This window comes from Genypterus blacodes, unplaced genomic scaffold, assembly GCF_046128005.1.
Source record: "Genypterus blacodes isolate CSIRO-AG114 ecotype Tasmania unplaced genomic scaffold, CSIRO-AGI_Gbla_v1 ptg000044l_1, whole genome shotgun sequence".
NCBI classification, from domain to species: domain Eukaryota; kingdom Metazoa; phylum Chordata; class Actinopteri; order Ophidiiformes; family Ophidiidae; genus Genypterus; species Genypterus blacodes.
The window spans coordinates 9,322,508-9,334,745 of NW_027466857.1; the positions used below are offsets into that span (position 1 = coordinate 9,322,508).

Sequence of the window (12,238 nt, forward strand, 5' to 3'; positions counted from 1 at the left end):
TGATAGCTGATCCTAAGGAAATGAAGCAGCAGACTGAGGCTGTGGCTCGTAACCACTTCACTCCAGTTCGCTGGACGGCAGGTAGCTGCTTCAGTATGAGAGGAATTTGGGAGCTTGTTGATTCCAGGGCTCGATTGACGTAGTAGGGGCAGCTGTTGTTGATTATTGGGGCTCTTTTGAAGGGGCTTGGCGCAGTGTGTAAATGTCCTGGGCTGTCTATTCTGCACGCAGCCTCCAGCCGCTCCAGACCCCCTCTAGTCCTCAGCATTTATTTGCATCCTCACCATGTGTATGTAATATGCAACTCATATAAACAATGAGTTCTGTAGATTATGTATACAGTTTGAGGAAAATAAGTGTGCACACATATAATGGATTGTTATGATGACTTTGCAAAGAACACTGATAACTCTTAACACTGGAAGTTGGGTTTTAGAGAGGTTGCTATAGTGGGATGGAAACTTGGATTGGCTCTGCTTTCTGTTAGCAGAAAGTAGAGTTACATATAAAGTATGTCATTTACTTCAAGTACTTACTATGGGGGAGCTATTTTCATTGCATTCTTTGCACATTATCTAGGAATCCCAATAGCGTGCCAAAATGTGGAAAAAGTCAGCTCCCTTCTGGCCTGTATAGCTTTATTTATAGTCCCTGACTGTCCTACTTCACACAATCTAAATTTATTGGAATGTCAAAAAATGTACACAGACACAAACAAACAAAGCAAAGAGATTCCTGGTATCAATTAGGAAACTATTTATGTCCATCAGTTATCTGAAGCTGTCCCACTGCTACATATTATAAATGTGTGTGGCGCAGTGTTTGTGTGTGTGTTTTGTTTATTGCAGCTAAATTGTGGGGAATATGTCCCAATGTGGCGCACAGACCTGTTATTGATTATCACGCACATGGTTGATACACTGACCTGAGGTTGAGCCACGGCGGGGTCACACTGTGACCCACAGCCCTGGGCCAGCCAATCAGCCTGCCATTATTCTTCTGCTTTGTGTCTAAATGACAACTGGTGTCAATGGCACCATTTTCATGGCTATCCATCATGACTGTCTTCCCTCATTATAAAGACATTATGTGATTCTGCAGGGAGCTAGGTTAGGATGGCAAACCTGATCTAACCTCTGCCTCTCCCCTTTTCACTCTCTGTTTCTCTCCCTCCCCCCCTCCCCCCCTTCCCTCCCTGAATATCTTGTGTGTTTTTTGTGCATGTGTGCATGTGTTTACATCCATTTCAGTGAAGCCAGCTATTTCAGAGGCGGAGCTTCCGACTGTGGACGTGCAGTCCTACATGTTCGGCAAACAGCATCAGCTAACCTGCACTGCTTACGGTGTGCCAATGCCAAACATCATCTGGCTCTGGCAACCATGCCACTCAGATCCCACACGTACAGAGTAAGTCAACAGCTTGCCACAGCATGTTCTACACAAGAAACAAGAAATAAGCATTTGCAAGTCTATTCACCTCTTCCAAACTTGAAACATTGGCTGCTTATCAGAAGCCTGGTGTTAAAACACAAACCCTAAATATCTTTTCACTGCTTTTAATAATCTATCACTTGTATATGCCACTAGTTTCCATGTATTGTTAATTATTAATCCTTTCTTCTGTGGAGGAAACCATTGATACACATACACACATAGCACCGCATTAACAATGGCACGGTCCATTTTAAATATGTAAACTATGTAGTCTCGAGCCACCAGTCCAGCCTGGGGATCCCACTACTAAACAGATGTACATTCACCGAATAGACTCTTGCCCAGAATACGACACATTAATCAGAGAAACGCAGCCCTTGAGAGCTGCCCCCTCATTTGTGGTCAGTGGTTTTGTAGGCTGCAGGGGGAAAGGGGGGAGATATATTAATCTGAGCCTCCCTGAGCTGTTGTAGAGCTCAACAGAACTGATTGCATGAGTGAATATTTCTGAATACCAGCCTGTTAGTGAACCACAAGCGTGAGGAACATTCCCTGAGATCCTGGCTGGTCAACGACAGCAGGAGACTAGCAAGTGGTCGGACCGGGCAAACAATAGGCCATTACCCTCAGTGCCCAACACCATTAGCAAAAACAACATTGTGAACTGTAGCACAAGGAAGTGAGTATCATGTGTTATCTCTTCCACCAATACCTGTCAATTATCCACACAATACCTTCTCTAACACACTATTCATCAAAGTAGTGACAGAGGATAAGTTGTGCCAAAACAGCTCCATGCAGGGCCAAAGATCATCGGATCTGGCACAAGGAACAGTTGCCAAGATCAGACCAGACCTGGCTGGGCTCTGTCGGGCTGTTTTCTCACCAGCTAATGAGACAGAGAACAGCTATAGCCTAGTAGTAGGCAAAATGTTTGTTTTATTCACTTCTGACCTCATAAATTGCCCATTATTGTAAATCCACCATTCAGCCCCTCAAGATCATATCTCATTTATATCTTTGGGAGTTTGCAGAGGAGGGGAAACTTCGAGCGTAGTGAAGGTTTGGAGCTGAGGAAAGCTTGTTATGGTGGAAGTGGACTCAGGCTGATACGGATGGAGGGGTGGGGGCAGAAATATGGGGGCTGCCTCTATCATCAGGTTGAGAAGTTATCAGCTGTCTCTTGTTGACCCGCCAAGGTCTGGGGATCAGCCTTATCTCCTCTGACCAGAGCTTTGGGGGGGGGGGGGATTGGAGGGTTTCCTGTGCAAGGTGACGCACAGCACAGCCCTTCCTGTTGTATTGCCGTTTCCTCCTCTGCCTCTCCTCTCATCAGGCTGATTGTTCACCACCACAGGCAGCAAAGGCATTGAGGGCGGGGGTCAAATCAAGGCTTTCTCTAGGTTTTACAACCTAGACAGCCCGGCCTAGACCTGGACTTTACCAAGAGCAGTCTCAGTGAGCACTTAAACTAATCTTAGCCTTGATGAAATCTATTATAAGAAGGCAGCAAGTTGTATATCATAATCACAAACTGGTGTTCAAATTCAATTGCCAGAGATTAACCTTCTTTGGGTTTAATCTGGTATAAATGCTACAACAAATTAGCCTGAAAATCTTTTGTTTTCTTTTTTGCTTTCTCTGCTAACTCAGTTTTGTTGTGTTGTCTCTGTCTTGCAGTTGTGTTATTTACACCGAACCAATCCCAGTACAGATTCATGACAGGGGAAATTACTCTCGCAACTGGATTAAGAGCATTAACAACAAAGCTGAACTGGTCAAAGGAAAGAACAAGGTATGTGGCGTAATATTTTTTTCGTTTTTACTTTTGAGTCGCCATCTGTGTTTTTAAAGAGATGGAGTGCACTTTTAGCATTCTGTGAAATTCCTCGTGAAATGCGGTCACCAAATATCAGTGTCCAAGTCATCAGTAAGATTTGTGTGAGAACTGGATTGAGTAAATAAGGAGAGATACAGAGCAGCCACTGGAGAGATCAGATTGAAGAAGAAACCTTCCACGAGCACAGTTTGAACATCATATACGACATCTGAAATCCATAAATCCACTTCATTTTACTTTTTCTGGCAGTGATCAGATCCGACCCTCCACTGAAAATGATTTATTTTGTCTTATTTTATCTTATGTAACTGTGACCAAACACATGAAAAGACCTTCGGCATTCCTTTTTGAAGGAATCAATAATTTCTTCATTGCAGTGCTGAAAAAAGTTAAACTTTATTGTTTATTTAAATAACAATGAAATTATGGGGGAAATCACTTGGCCTCACACAGAAGGTATGTTAAATCTGAAAGGCATTTACTTTTATAATAATCAAAAAATAATTATATATTTTAAATTGAAAATACACTTTCCACTATCATAATTCAATGGATTTAGTTTCAGTATCAGGGCCTTTTATAAAGAGCGGGGCCTCTGGCTTTGCCACTCATACTATCAGATATGTTTAACAGCCTCTGCCAGAAATAGTTTCTTCACTAGAGTTAATTTCCCCCTTTTGGAATGTAATACACCCTCCAGTTCATAGTCTCTTCAACATGATGCCTGTAAATGAAGCAGCTGCAGCTTCATCCTGGGCTTGCCAAAGAAATATCTTTTATTCTGACATCAGTTAATCTTTTCAGGTGTTTGTAGAGATAAGCCTTACAGACCGTACAGCTATATGGCTTAAACCCTGCGTGCTCTTAGAGACAAGAACTTACTTTTATAGATTCAATTTAGATTCAATTATTTCCTCAACAGGAGGATTGGTCCAAATTCCGATTGTGCACAGAAATATATTTGTGTTTGTTTTTGCAGACACACACATTAATCAAAGCTGAGGTTTCAAGTTGCTGGGATCTGTCAATCAGTCACATTTTGCCATGCACATCTAAAAGGTGCCACACAATGAGGAAACTTAAGACATTGCAGCATATGTCCTGTGGGAGACTGTTACTAAAACCATTCACCCCAAACATAATCAAGAACAGGCCCCCTCTGACTTGCCAGAGACTATAGGATTTGGTTGGATAAAGCCATTTTAGCGAGCTGGGTCAAATTAGGGCGCACATTCAGTTATGGAGAAGTAATGTTACTAAATCTCAAAGCAGATTTTTTAATTAGATTTTGTGTGTGGTGCCTAATTTTGTTATTTATTGAATCTGGACCTTTGATTTAGTAGAGCTGACAAAATGTAATGTATTATCATGTCTATGCAAACTTAGTAATAATAAATTTGATAATTTTCATCAGTTCTAATATATATGTGACCTAACTAGGGAGGCACTTCTTCTTTATGAGGTTTAGCACTAAGGGTCAATGATAACAAGCAGCATTTTTAAAATAGAAGGATTTGTTGGAAGTGAATTCCTCTCTGTCACCCCACATAAATCGCGGTGGCCCGTGAATAAGAGAGTAGTCAGGGCCAGGTCTCTGAATGGCTGCCCATAAGGCTCAGCAGAGAGGGGGACTGACCCGGGTCATAACATAAGGAAAACACAAGGAGAAGGCATGGGCGCAGAGGTCACGGTGCGTCTGGTCAGGTCATCTCTTAGGGACTATGTGCAATCGCTGAAACGACTGTTTTCAAGCTCAGGTTACATCATAGTGAGTAAAAGCTGTAACATAACACCATAATGCCACTCCATCACTGTTTTGACAAATGTCACAGCAACATGACTAAGACAACATGGCGTAACTTTCAACACTTTTACTGAATGAAAAGCTGAATGAAAGTCTATATTCTAAGTGTAGGGAGAATGTAATGTGTCAGTTTCACAGCTACAACTGTGTCTCAATGCAATAGCTCCTAGAAGCCCAGCATATACCCAGACAATACACCCTCGTCGTTCTCTCCCTTTGATGTAACTCACTGCCCCTAGAAACAGATGTCACTGTGAACACAAAACAGAACCCCACGCAACCTGGCCCTCACCCAAGTTTCACTTATTATTTTGTCTATTTAACCCATTAAAACGTTCGACTTGTGCAACGACAAAATCAAGTGTGGCAATAGAAGTGCTCTCCAGGAAATGACACGCAACCCCAACTCTTGATGTACGGCGCAGGTCCGACGGAGACACAGTTGGTCTTAAAACTCCAGATGTATCCTTTCATTAATGTGAGGCCGTGTATAAAACAGGCCAGACTGGGTCCAGACCTCTCACCCGCCTGTTCAGAGTGACTAACCGCACTGATGTTGATTGAATTCCCAAGGATAAATCTCAGAGGAACATAGCATCGCAGTGTCTTTATTTTAACCTGCTTATTGTTTTGTTGCGACTTTAAATAATGATAACCTCCTTGATTCTGTTTAGACCGTAAGCACCCTGGTGGTGGGAGCGGCTAACATGTCAGGAATCTACTTCTGTGTGGCCCACAATGAGATTGGCGACAGCACAATGAGGATCCCTTTCTACGTCGATGGTAAGTGGGTCACTGAAACACAACATGAAAAGACAACTAGAAGATCTTCAACCATCACAGTTTAACATGCGATGGCCTGGTGTGCTATACCATGCGCTGGATTCTTTCATGGAATCTAGACAGACAGTATAACGAACTGCAAGATCAGGGAAAGAATGTGCAGATTGTATTGGGGGGCATTCATTGAAACCATCTTCCACTGTAGCAGAATGGCTTCAGGGCGGAAGAGAGGCAAACATGTCCTGAGCCATATGGTAGAGTATAATGACATGCCTTTAAAAACAGCTATGAATAAATGCATTCCATCCTTGGTGCCAGCAGGTCATTCCTCCTTCCCTGTGAGTTTGCTGCTATGAGAATCCATTTGTATGTGCATCTGAGGATTTCCAAGTCTTCCATAAAATGAATATCCATTGAGACAGTTACGTAATGACAGCAGAGGTGTCAGTGGACATAAGCAGAATTAATTTGCCGCGAAGGGAATCCATCATTAGGAATCACTTTAGTAGTTGAGGGCTTGAACATGGGAAGGGAAATATTTGACCCCATAACTGAAAGGACACCAAAAAGAGACAATTCCCAACCCTGCTCTGTTCCTGAGGTGGAGGAGAGAGAGAAAGGTGGAATGCTGCTAAAAAAAGAGGACAGAATTGTAATAACAGCTGTCTTCTCTTACGGAACACAGAATGCTTTCCAGCGTTCTGAACAAACAAGCACAGTCTGCTTCCCCTGGGGCCCGGCCTCAGCTCCGCTGCTATTAGACGGGTGTAGGAGCACCATCAGCATAGCTGTCCACCGACAACATGCTTCCAATTAACAGTGATGAAACAGGAAATAACTGCAAATTTGACATTCCTGGTCTTGTAACGTGCAGCATTGTGTCCAAAACTATCATCAGAAATAGAATAACAATTGTGTGCGCAATTAAAGTGTGTAAAACTACTAATACCACGGACCCCTGCTGCAAAGTGTGGATTATTCATATTCACTCACAGTTTTCCATATTTTGAACCAAATGTGTTCATATCTTGTAAATCCTGATTTTCCACTTTTGTCTGGATTGTCACTAGATCATTCTGAAGAACTTGCAATCGAGCCTAGGACCGCCATCGAAGGGTATGATGTCACGCTGACATGCAGAGCCAGGCGATTTCTCTACACGGATCTGGAGTGGTTCGATTCCCAGGATCGAAAAGTCACCTCCAACGTGTCCAGTCTCCAACTTGGCCTCTACTCCATTTCCGTCTCCCTCCATCTGCATAATGTATCACAAAACCACACTATGGGCTACCAGTGCCGTGCACGTAATGACAACAATAAGATTGTTCTGAAGAGCTCTGCACTCACTGTGGATGGTAAGTTAAATGAGCAAATGTGAAGTCAATGGAAGTTAATGCAGATAAATGAATGATTCACATACGAGAATCACAGGATAACGCCTGTTTTTCCTTGATACAGCAAGAAAGCGGCCCTGGCTCAGTCAAAATCTTACAAATAAGGACGTGAACAGTAGCAGCACCATGACGCTGACTTGCTTTGCCCTGGGAGTGCCTCCTCCCTCCATCACCTGGTACAAAAATGACATTCCTGTGAAGGAAGGCTCAGGTAACATTGAGAATAACACTACGTGCTGTGATGAAGACGTGGGTACTTCTGTCAGTTAATGCTGATGGTTGATCATGTTAAAGAGCTGCACAGGCTTGTCCGCTCTGTGTTTCAGGTATTACACTGAAACAATATGGAAATCTGACCATTGAGAGGGTGAAAAAAGATGACGAGGGTGTGTACGAGTGTATGGCCAGCAATGTTGAGGGCACCGTGAAAAGCAGTGCCGTCGTCACAGTGGTCGGTAAGTCACGCAAAACTCCTGGATAGCCGCCTATCATAATTATTCTGCATCATAATGTATTCACACTTGTTGCTTCACAGTATATGCCAGGTTTAATGATCGGAGTAAACTGAAAAGCTAAACCCCAGTGTGTACAGTCAGTCTAGATAAAGTTCACATGAAATACATCATGTATTAGTCCAAGCAGTAGAGCCACAAAATCACAGCATGACCAATCGAAACCTTTCACAGACCCTTTTGGCCGTGTTTTCTTGTCACTACTACAAATAGCTCTGGCCTGACTTCAGTCCTGAACGTCTCCCCTGAGAGAAAACTGAGGCTGCCAGGAATGCCAAGTGAATTCCTTCGCGGATTTTATGACGGAGGCTCTGGCTGACGGTCTTTACCTTGGGGACATGACCTCTGTGTAGTGTTAAGAGGTCCACTAATGACTGCAGAGCGATCCCCTGCACCCAAGGACCTAGAAACAGGAGTGGAGTATTGGAGGGTGTACACGCGTGTGTGTGTGTCTGCGTGAGGCACTGTATGTTTACATCCAGGAAATTTGAATGCCACCTGGATAGATTCTCACCAAGATGGAAGTCTCAGAGATAGCAAAGGACTACATGCGCTTGCCGATTTAGCCGGTTTAGTCAACGTGTGCAGGCAGTGTGTGTAGATAGGATATGAGTTTACGATGGCCGTTGACATGGCTGGTTAGGAAAACTGTGGGGGGGAAAAACACTGCACGAACAAGTTTGGTATGCATATCCTAAACAAACCAGAAATAAACACTGATGTTTCCTCTTGCGGTTTTCCGTATAATTTGTCAAAGAAAACTTAAGAAGAAACAAATAAACACAACAAAGATGTCAAATTAAAACGTCAACATTTCCAAATGGAAATCAGGGTCTCAGCATATTTGCTAATTTGTAGAAGGATATTTCTTTTGATCACAATTTTCCATAAATCCCTGTCAGCGTGGACGTACACAGACAGACAGATCAGTCAACCAAAATAACTGTGGCACTTGCTGATAGTTTTTCTTCTTCCAGGGGACGAAGGGAAGGCAAACATCGAGGTGATCATTCTGGTGTGTACTGGAGCTGCAGCTACCTTCCTCTGGCTCATGCTCATCCTCTTCATCCGCAAGCTAAGAAAGGTGAGGCCCTGTGAAACAAATAATTGACAGAATGAAGAGGCAGATTGATGCAATGCTTCCTTGTTAAGATTTCACAAATTTCCATTTCCAGTGACTCATGCTTCTTGCAAAATGCTTTTCACTGGAAAGCAAAGGTTTATTTACGTCCACATGTCCTCACTTGTGACCGTGTTGCATCAGGAATTGTGGTGAGAAATGAGTTAAGCACATAAGCTTAGTCATTGAGGGATGCTTTATGTTCTTATGGGGTTATTTTGTCTTTTTCACATTCATGGGTTTAATATTTAATATTAAAAGTGGATTTTATATTAATATTAAACATTAAATCGACAAAAGAGGTCAGCTGGGCAGAGTGGCAAAAAAATGTCAATCCTGTATCTCAAAACAGGTCTGGAGGCAAATACATTAGAAAACTAAAGTCGTGAACTTCTGACCTCCTATTTATAGAGTATATACTGTGTAGCCTCATAGTGAAACTTAGTATGATGATTCAACAGAGAACAGTCATGTGACTCCTTTCAAGCGAGAGTGAGTTCCTGTTCGCCTAAACTGAATGGTGCCTTCACATAGAAGAGTGGAATATTTGTTACTTAATCTTTGAATCTTTTTGTGAAATTTGTCTCCCCTGCAGCAGCCGGCGCACTATAAAATGGGCCCATCCATCATCATTGATCCTGACGAGTGTCCCTTAGAGGAGCAGAATGAGCTTCTCCAGTATGACAGCAGCAAATGGGAGTTTCCCCGTGACCGCCTGCGACTAGGTAAACACTGTGCGGAAATACGATGTGGTCAACAGCCTGTTTCACATAAAGAGTTTCTCATATTACAGGTAGTTCACTGCTGGAGGCAAGAATAGATGCTTGGCTTCTCTAAACAATTAGCAAGCTTTTAAGAGGTTTTCTTAGTGGTGGTAAAACATACACAGCCATATTATGGCAGAAGGAAGAGGTGTCCACCTTCTCTGCAGCTGGCATACGGGAGCATTACTCATCAAGAACCTGCCGCTGTCATCTTAGTCTTAAATGAAACCATAAATTCCCTAGAAGAACAGCTCAGAGCTCAGAGCCCCAGCGTGTTGTTTTAATTACAGACCCATAGCCTGACCGACAGGGAATCCAGTCTGATTTACTGCCCCGAGGGACAGGATGTGTTCAGGTCGTTCCATTTAACAAGTGCCCTCTTCTTTCTGCAGGCAAAACTCTTGGTCACGGAGCCTTCGGCAAAGTGGTGGAGGCCTCGGCTTTTGGGATTGACAAGCTGTCAACCTGCAAAACGGTTGCAGTCAAAATGCTGAAAGGTAAAGTAACAACACAGTTAAGAACATGAACCGGAAATGTATAAATTGTCACGCTACAGGCAAAAATCTGATTATTTTTCATGGCCTCAGCTTAGCCACATGTCAAGCCAGCATTAATTAACATAATGTCAGTTATTGTATGAGAAGCAGATGAAACACACCTATCTGTCTTCTCAAATGGGGATTTATTTCTTAGTTTATTAAAGACTCCTGACAGTAGAACACCACATGTGCCAGCAATTAATGTTCATATGAAATATCGGCTCAGAGCAAAGCACGCAATGTCTGTTCCTCACAAAGTGCAGTTTGAGGTAAAGGCTAAGACCTCCAACCCTGTCACAGAGAAAAGAGATTGAGCTTATGCAGATCTGGCAACCCTTACAAACTGTCCAAGATGTGCCGGTGATGAAGGGTTCAAAAGTGTAAGATACCAAATGAGTAATAACTAATATGTTCATGCACACGTTCAGCACAGCTTTCCTGCAGTCCTGGAGAGACAAAGGAAAGCTTTAAAGACCGACTAAAGGTTGGGGATGTGAGGCTTAGGGTCAGTGTATCAGTGAGGACTAAAAGCAGGGCGGCTGGTTAGATGTATTGGTCCCTGTCACAGCATTAATCATGACTCGACATTAATCACAGGATCTCTGAAAGTGCCACTCTGTAATGGAAAGCAGCAGGTCGGTGGTTTGGTTAGAAACCTTACACTGCTTGATTCTACCTCGTAAATATCTTTGTTCAAAGCAAAGTACAACAAATACTAAATCTGGATTTTTATTTATTTTCTTATTTATTTTGCCATTCATCCTGCAAAGTCCTTTATGTTTCTGCTCCAAAAGCAACCTTTCTGTTTCTCCATTAAATTTAAGTTCATGAACTCCTAGAATTAGCTGCCACAGTAATCCACTTAACTGCAAAGGTGCAAGTAGCAAGTAAGACACCTTAATATTCCCAAAATGGAAGGGTTTGACTACACAAATAATCTTAAATATCAGCTGATTTACTTCAAACTGCTTTGCGTGCTTTATGGCTCTGAGTATTCTTGGGTTTATAGGCCAGAATCTACACGAGTAAAGAGGTGTTTTGAAAGCCTAAACTCTAATGTTCTCCTCTTGGGAATGAAAAACCTTTCTGCTTTTTTAATTCCCTGTGTGTGTTTAATGAAGTTTGTCCTCTGCTATGTATGAAAATTGCTTTCAAGATGTGAACAGCGCCGTGATTTCCACATTGGCTTAATTCTTTTCATACCATTATCGTTGCATACAATCTTAAATTTCATGCACGGCGGGCTTGCTCGGAGAATTGAAGTCTTATCATATGACGCTTGAGAGATGTGGAAACCTGTTTCTCATTATTTTTCTATGCAGTCTAGATTCCAAACGTATATGAATGAACATGTGGTTGCCAAAGTGAAATTCAAAAAAAATTAAAAGGCTGAAAGGAAGAATTCTGTCATGATACACCGAGCCGTGCTGGACAAGTGTTTCCTATCACACCACCTCTTACCTTTGAGTGTTTCCATTGTTACAGGAGGCGCCACAACAAATGAGCGGAAAGCTCTGATGTCCGAATTGAAAATCCTGATCCACATTGGCCATCACCTGAATGTGGTCAATCTGCTCGGAGCTTGTACTAAGCCTGGAGGTGAGTGCTTAACCGCTCCGGACTTAAATTTCATTCTTTTGTTTTGATATTCAATAAGGGTGAATAAGTGAAAGGGAAGGAAATTCCTAAAACAATCTGAGCAGGTTTGCTAAAGGGTGAAGTCCTGAGTCTGAAATCTTTCTTGTCTCTCTTCTAAGTGAACTGCTAAATAATGAGGCATTCTATAACAATGGTCTTTAAAACGTACTTCCTTTACAGGTCCATTGATGATGATTGTAGAATTCTGCAAGTATGGAAATCTGTCCAACTATTTGAGAAGCAAGAGAGCGGATTTCATTGTCTACAAGGTGAGTCACAGTTCTCCACGCTTTAGACTTCCCAGTGTTCTCGTTTCCCGTCATTCTACCGTTGACTTTGTCAGCGGTACAAGCAGGGAGTCAATATTTTCACAACCATATCGTGAAAGCGCACATGCCGGTCAGCAGCAG

The 12,238-nt window shown here is 42.5% G+C and overlaps 1 protein-coding gene across 2 annotated transcripts in view; it reads left to right on the forward strand.

Annotated features, from left to right (window-relative positions):
- Nucleotides 1-12,238, forward strand: part of kdrl (kinase insert domain receptor like) — a 37,816-nt gene that overhangs the window by 11,670 nt on the left and 13,908 nt on the right. The window contains exons 10-20 of one of the 2 annotated variants that reach the window (XM_076149040.1): nucleotides 1,251-1,407; nucleotides 3,115-3,229; nucleotides 5,753-5,861; nucleotides 6,932-7,216; nucleotides 7,320-7,466; nucleotides 7,582-7,710; nucleotides 8,745-8,851; nucleotides 9,483-9,612; nucleotides 10,044-10,148; nucleotides 11,676-11,789; nucleotides 12,009-12,097. In XM_076149040.1, coding sequence (XP_076005155.1) covers nucleotides 1,251-1,407; nucleotides 3,115-3,229; nucleotides 5,753-5,861; nucleotides 6,932-7,216; nucleotides 7,320-7,466; nucleotides 7,582-7,710; nucleotides 8,745-8,851; nucleotides 9,483-9,612; nucleotides 10,044-10,148; nucleotides 11,676-11,789; nucleotides 12,009-12,097 — 1,487 coding nt within the window. The remainder of the gene's footprint in view (nucleotides 1-1,250; nucleotides 1,408-3,114; nucleotides 3,230-5,752; nucleotides 5,862-6,931; nucleotides 7,217-7,319; nucleotides 7,467-7,581; nucleotides 7,711-8,744; nucleotides 8,852-9,482; nucleotides 9,613-10,043; nucleotides 10,149-11,675; nucleotides 11,790-12,008; nucleotides 12,098-12,238) is intronic. The other variant, XM_076149041.1, reaches the window with a different exon arrangement.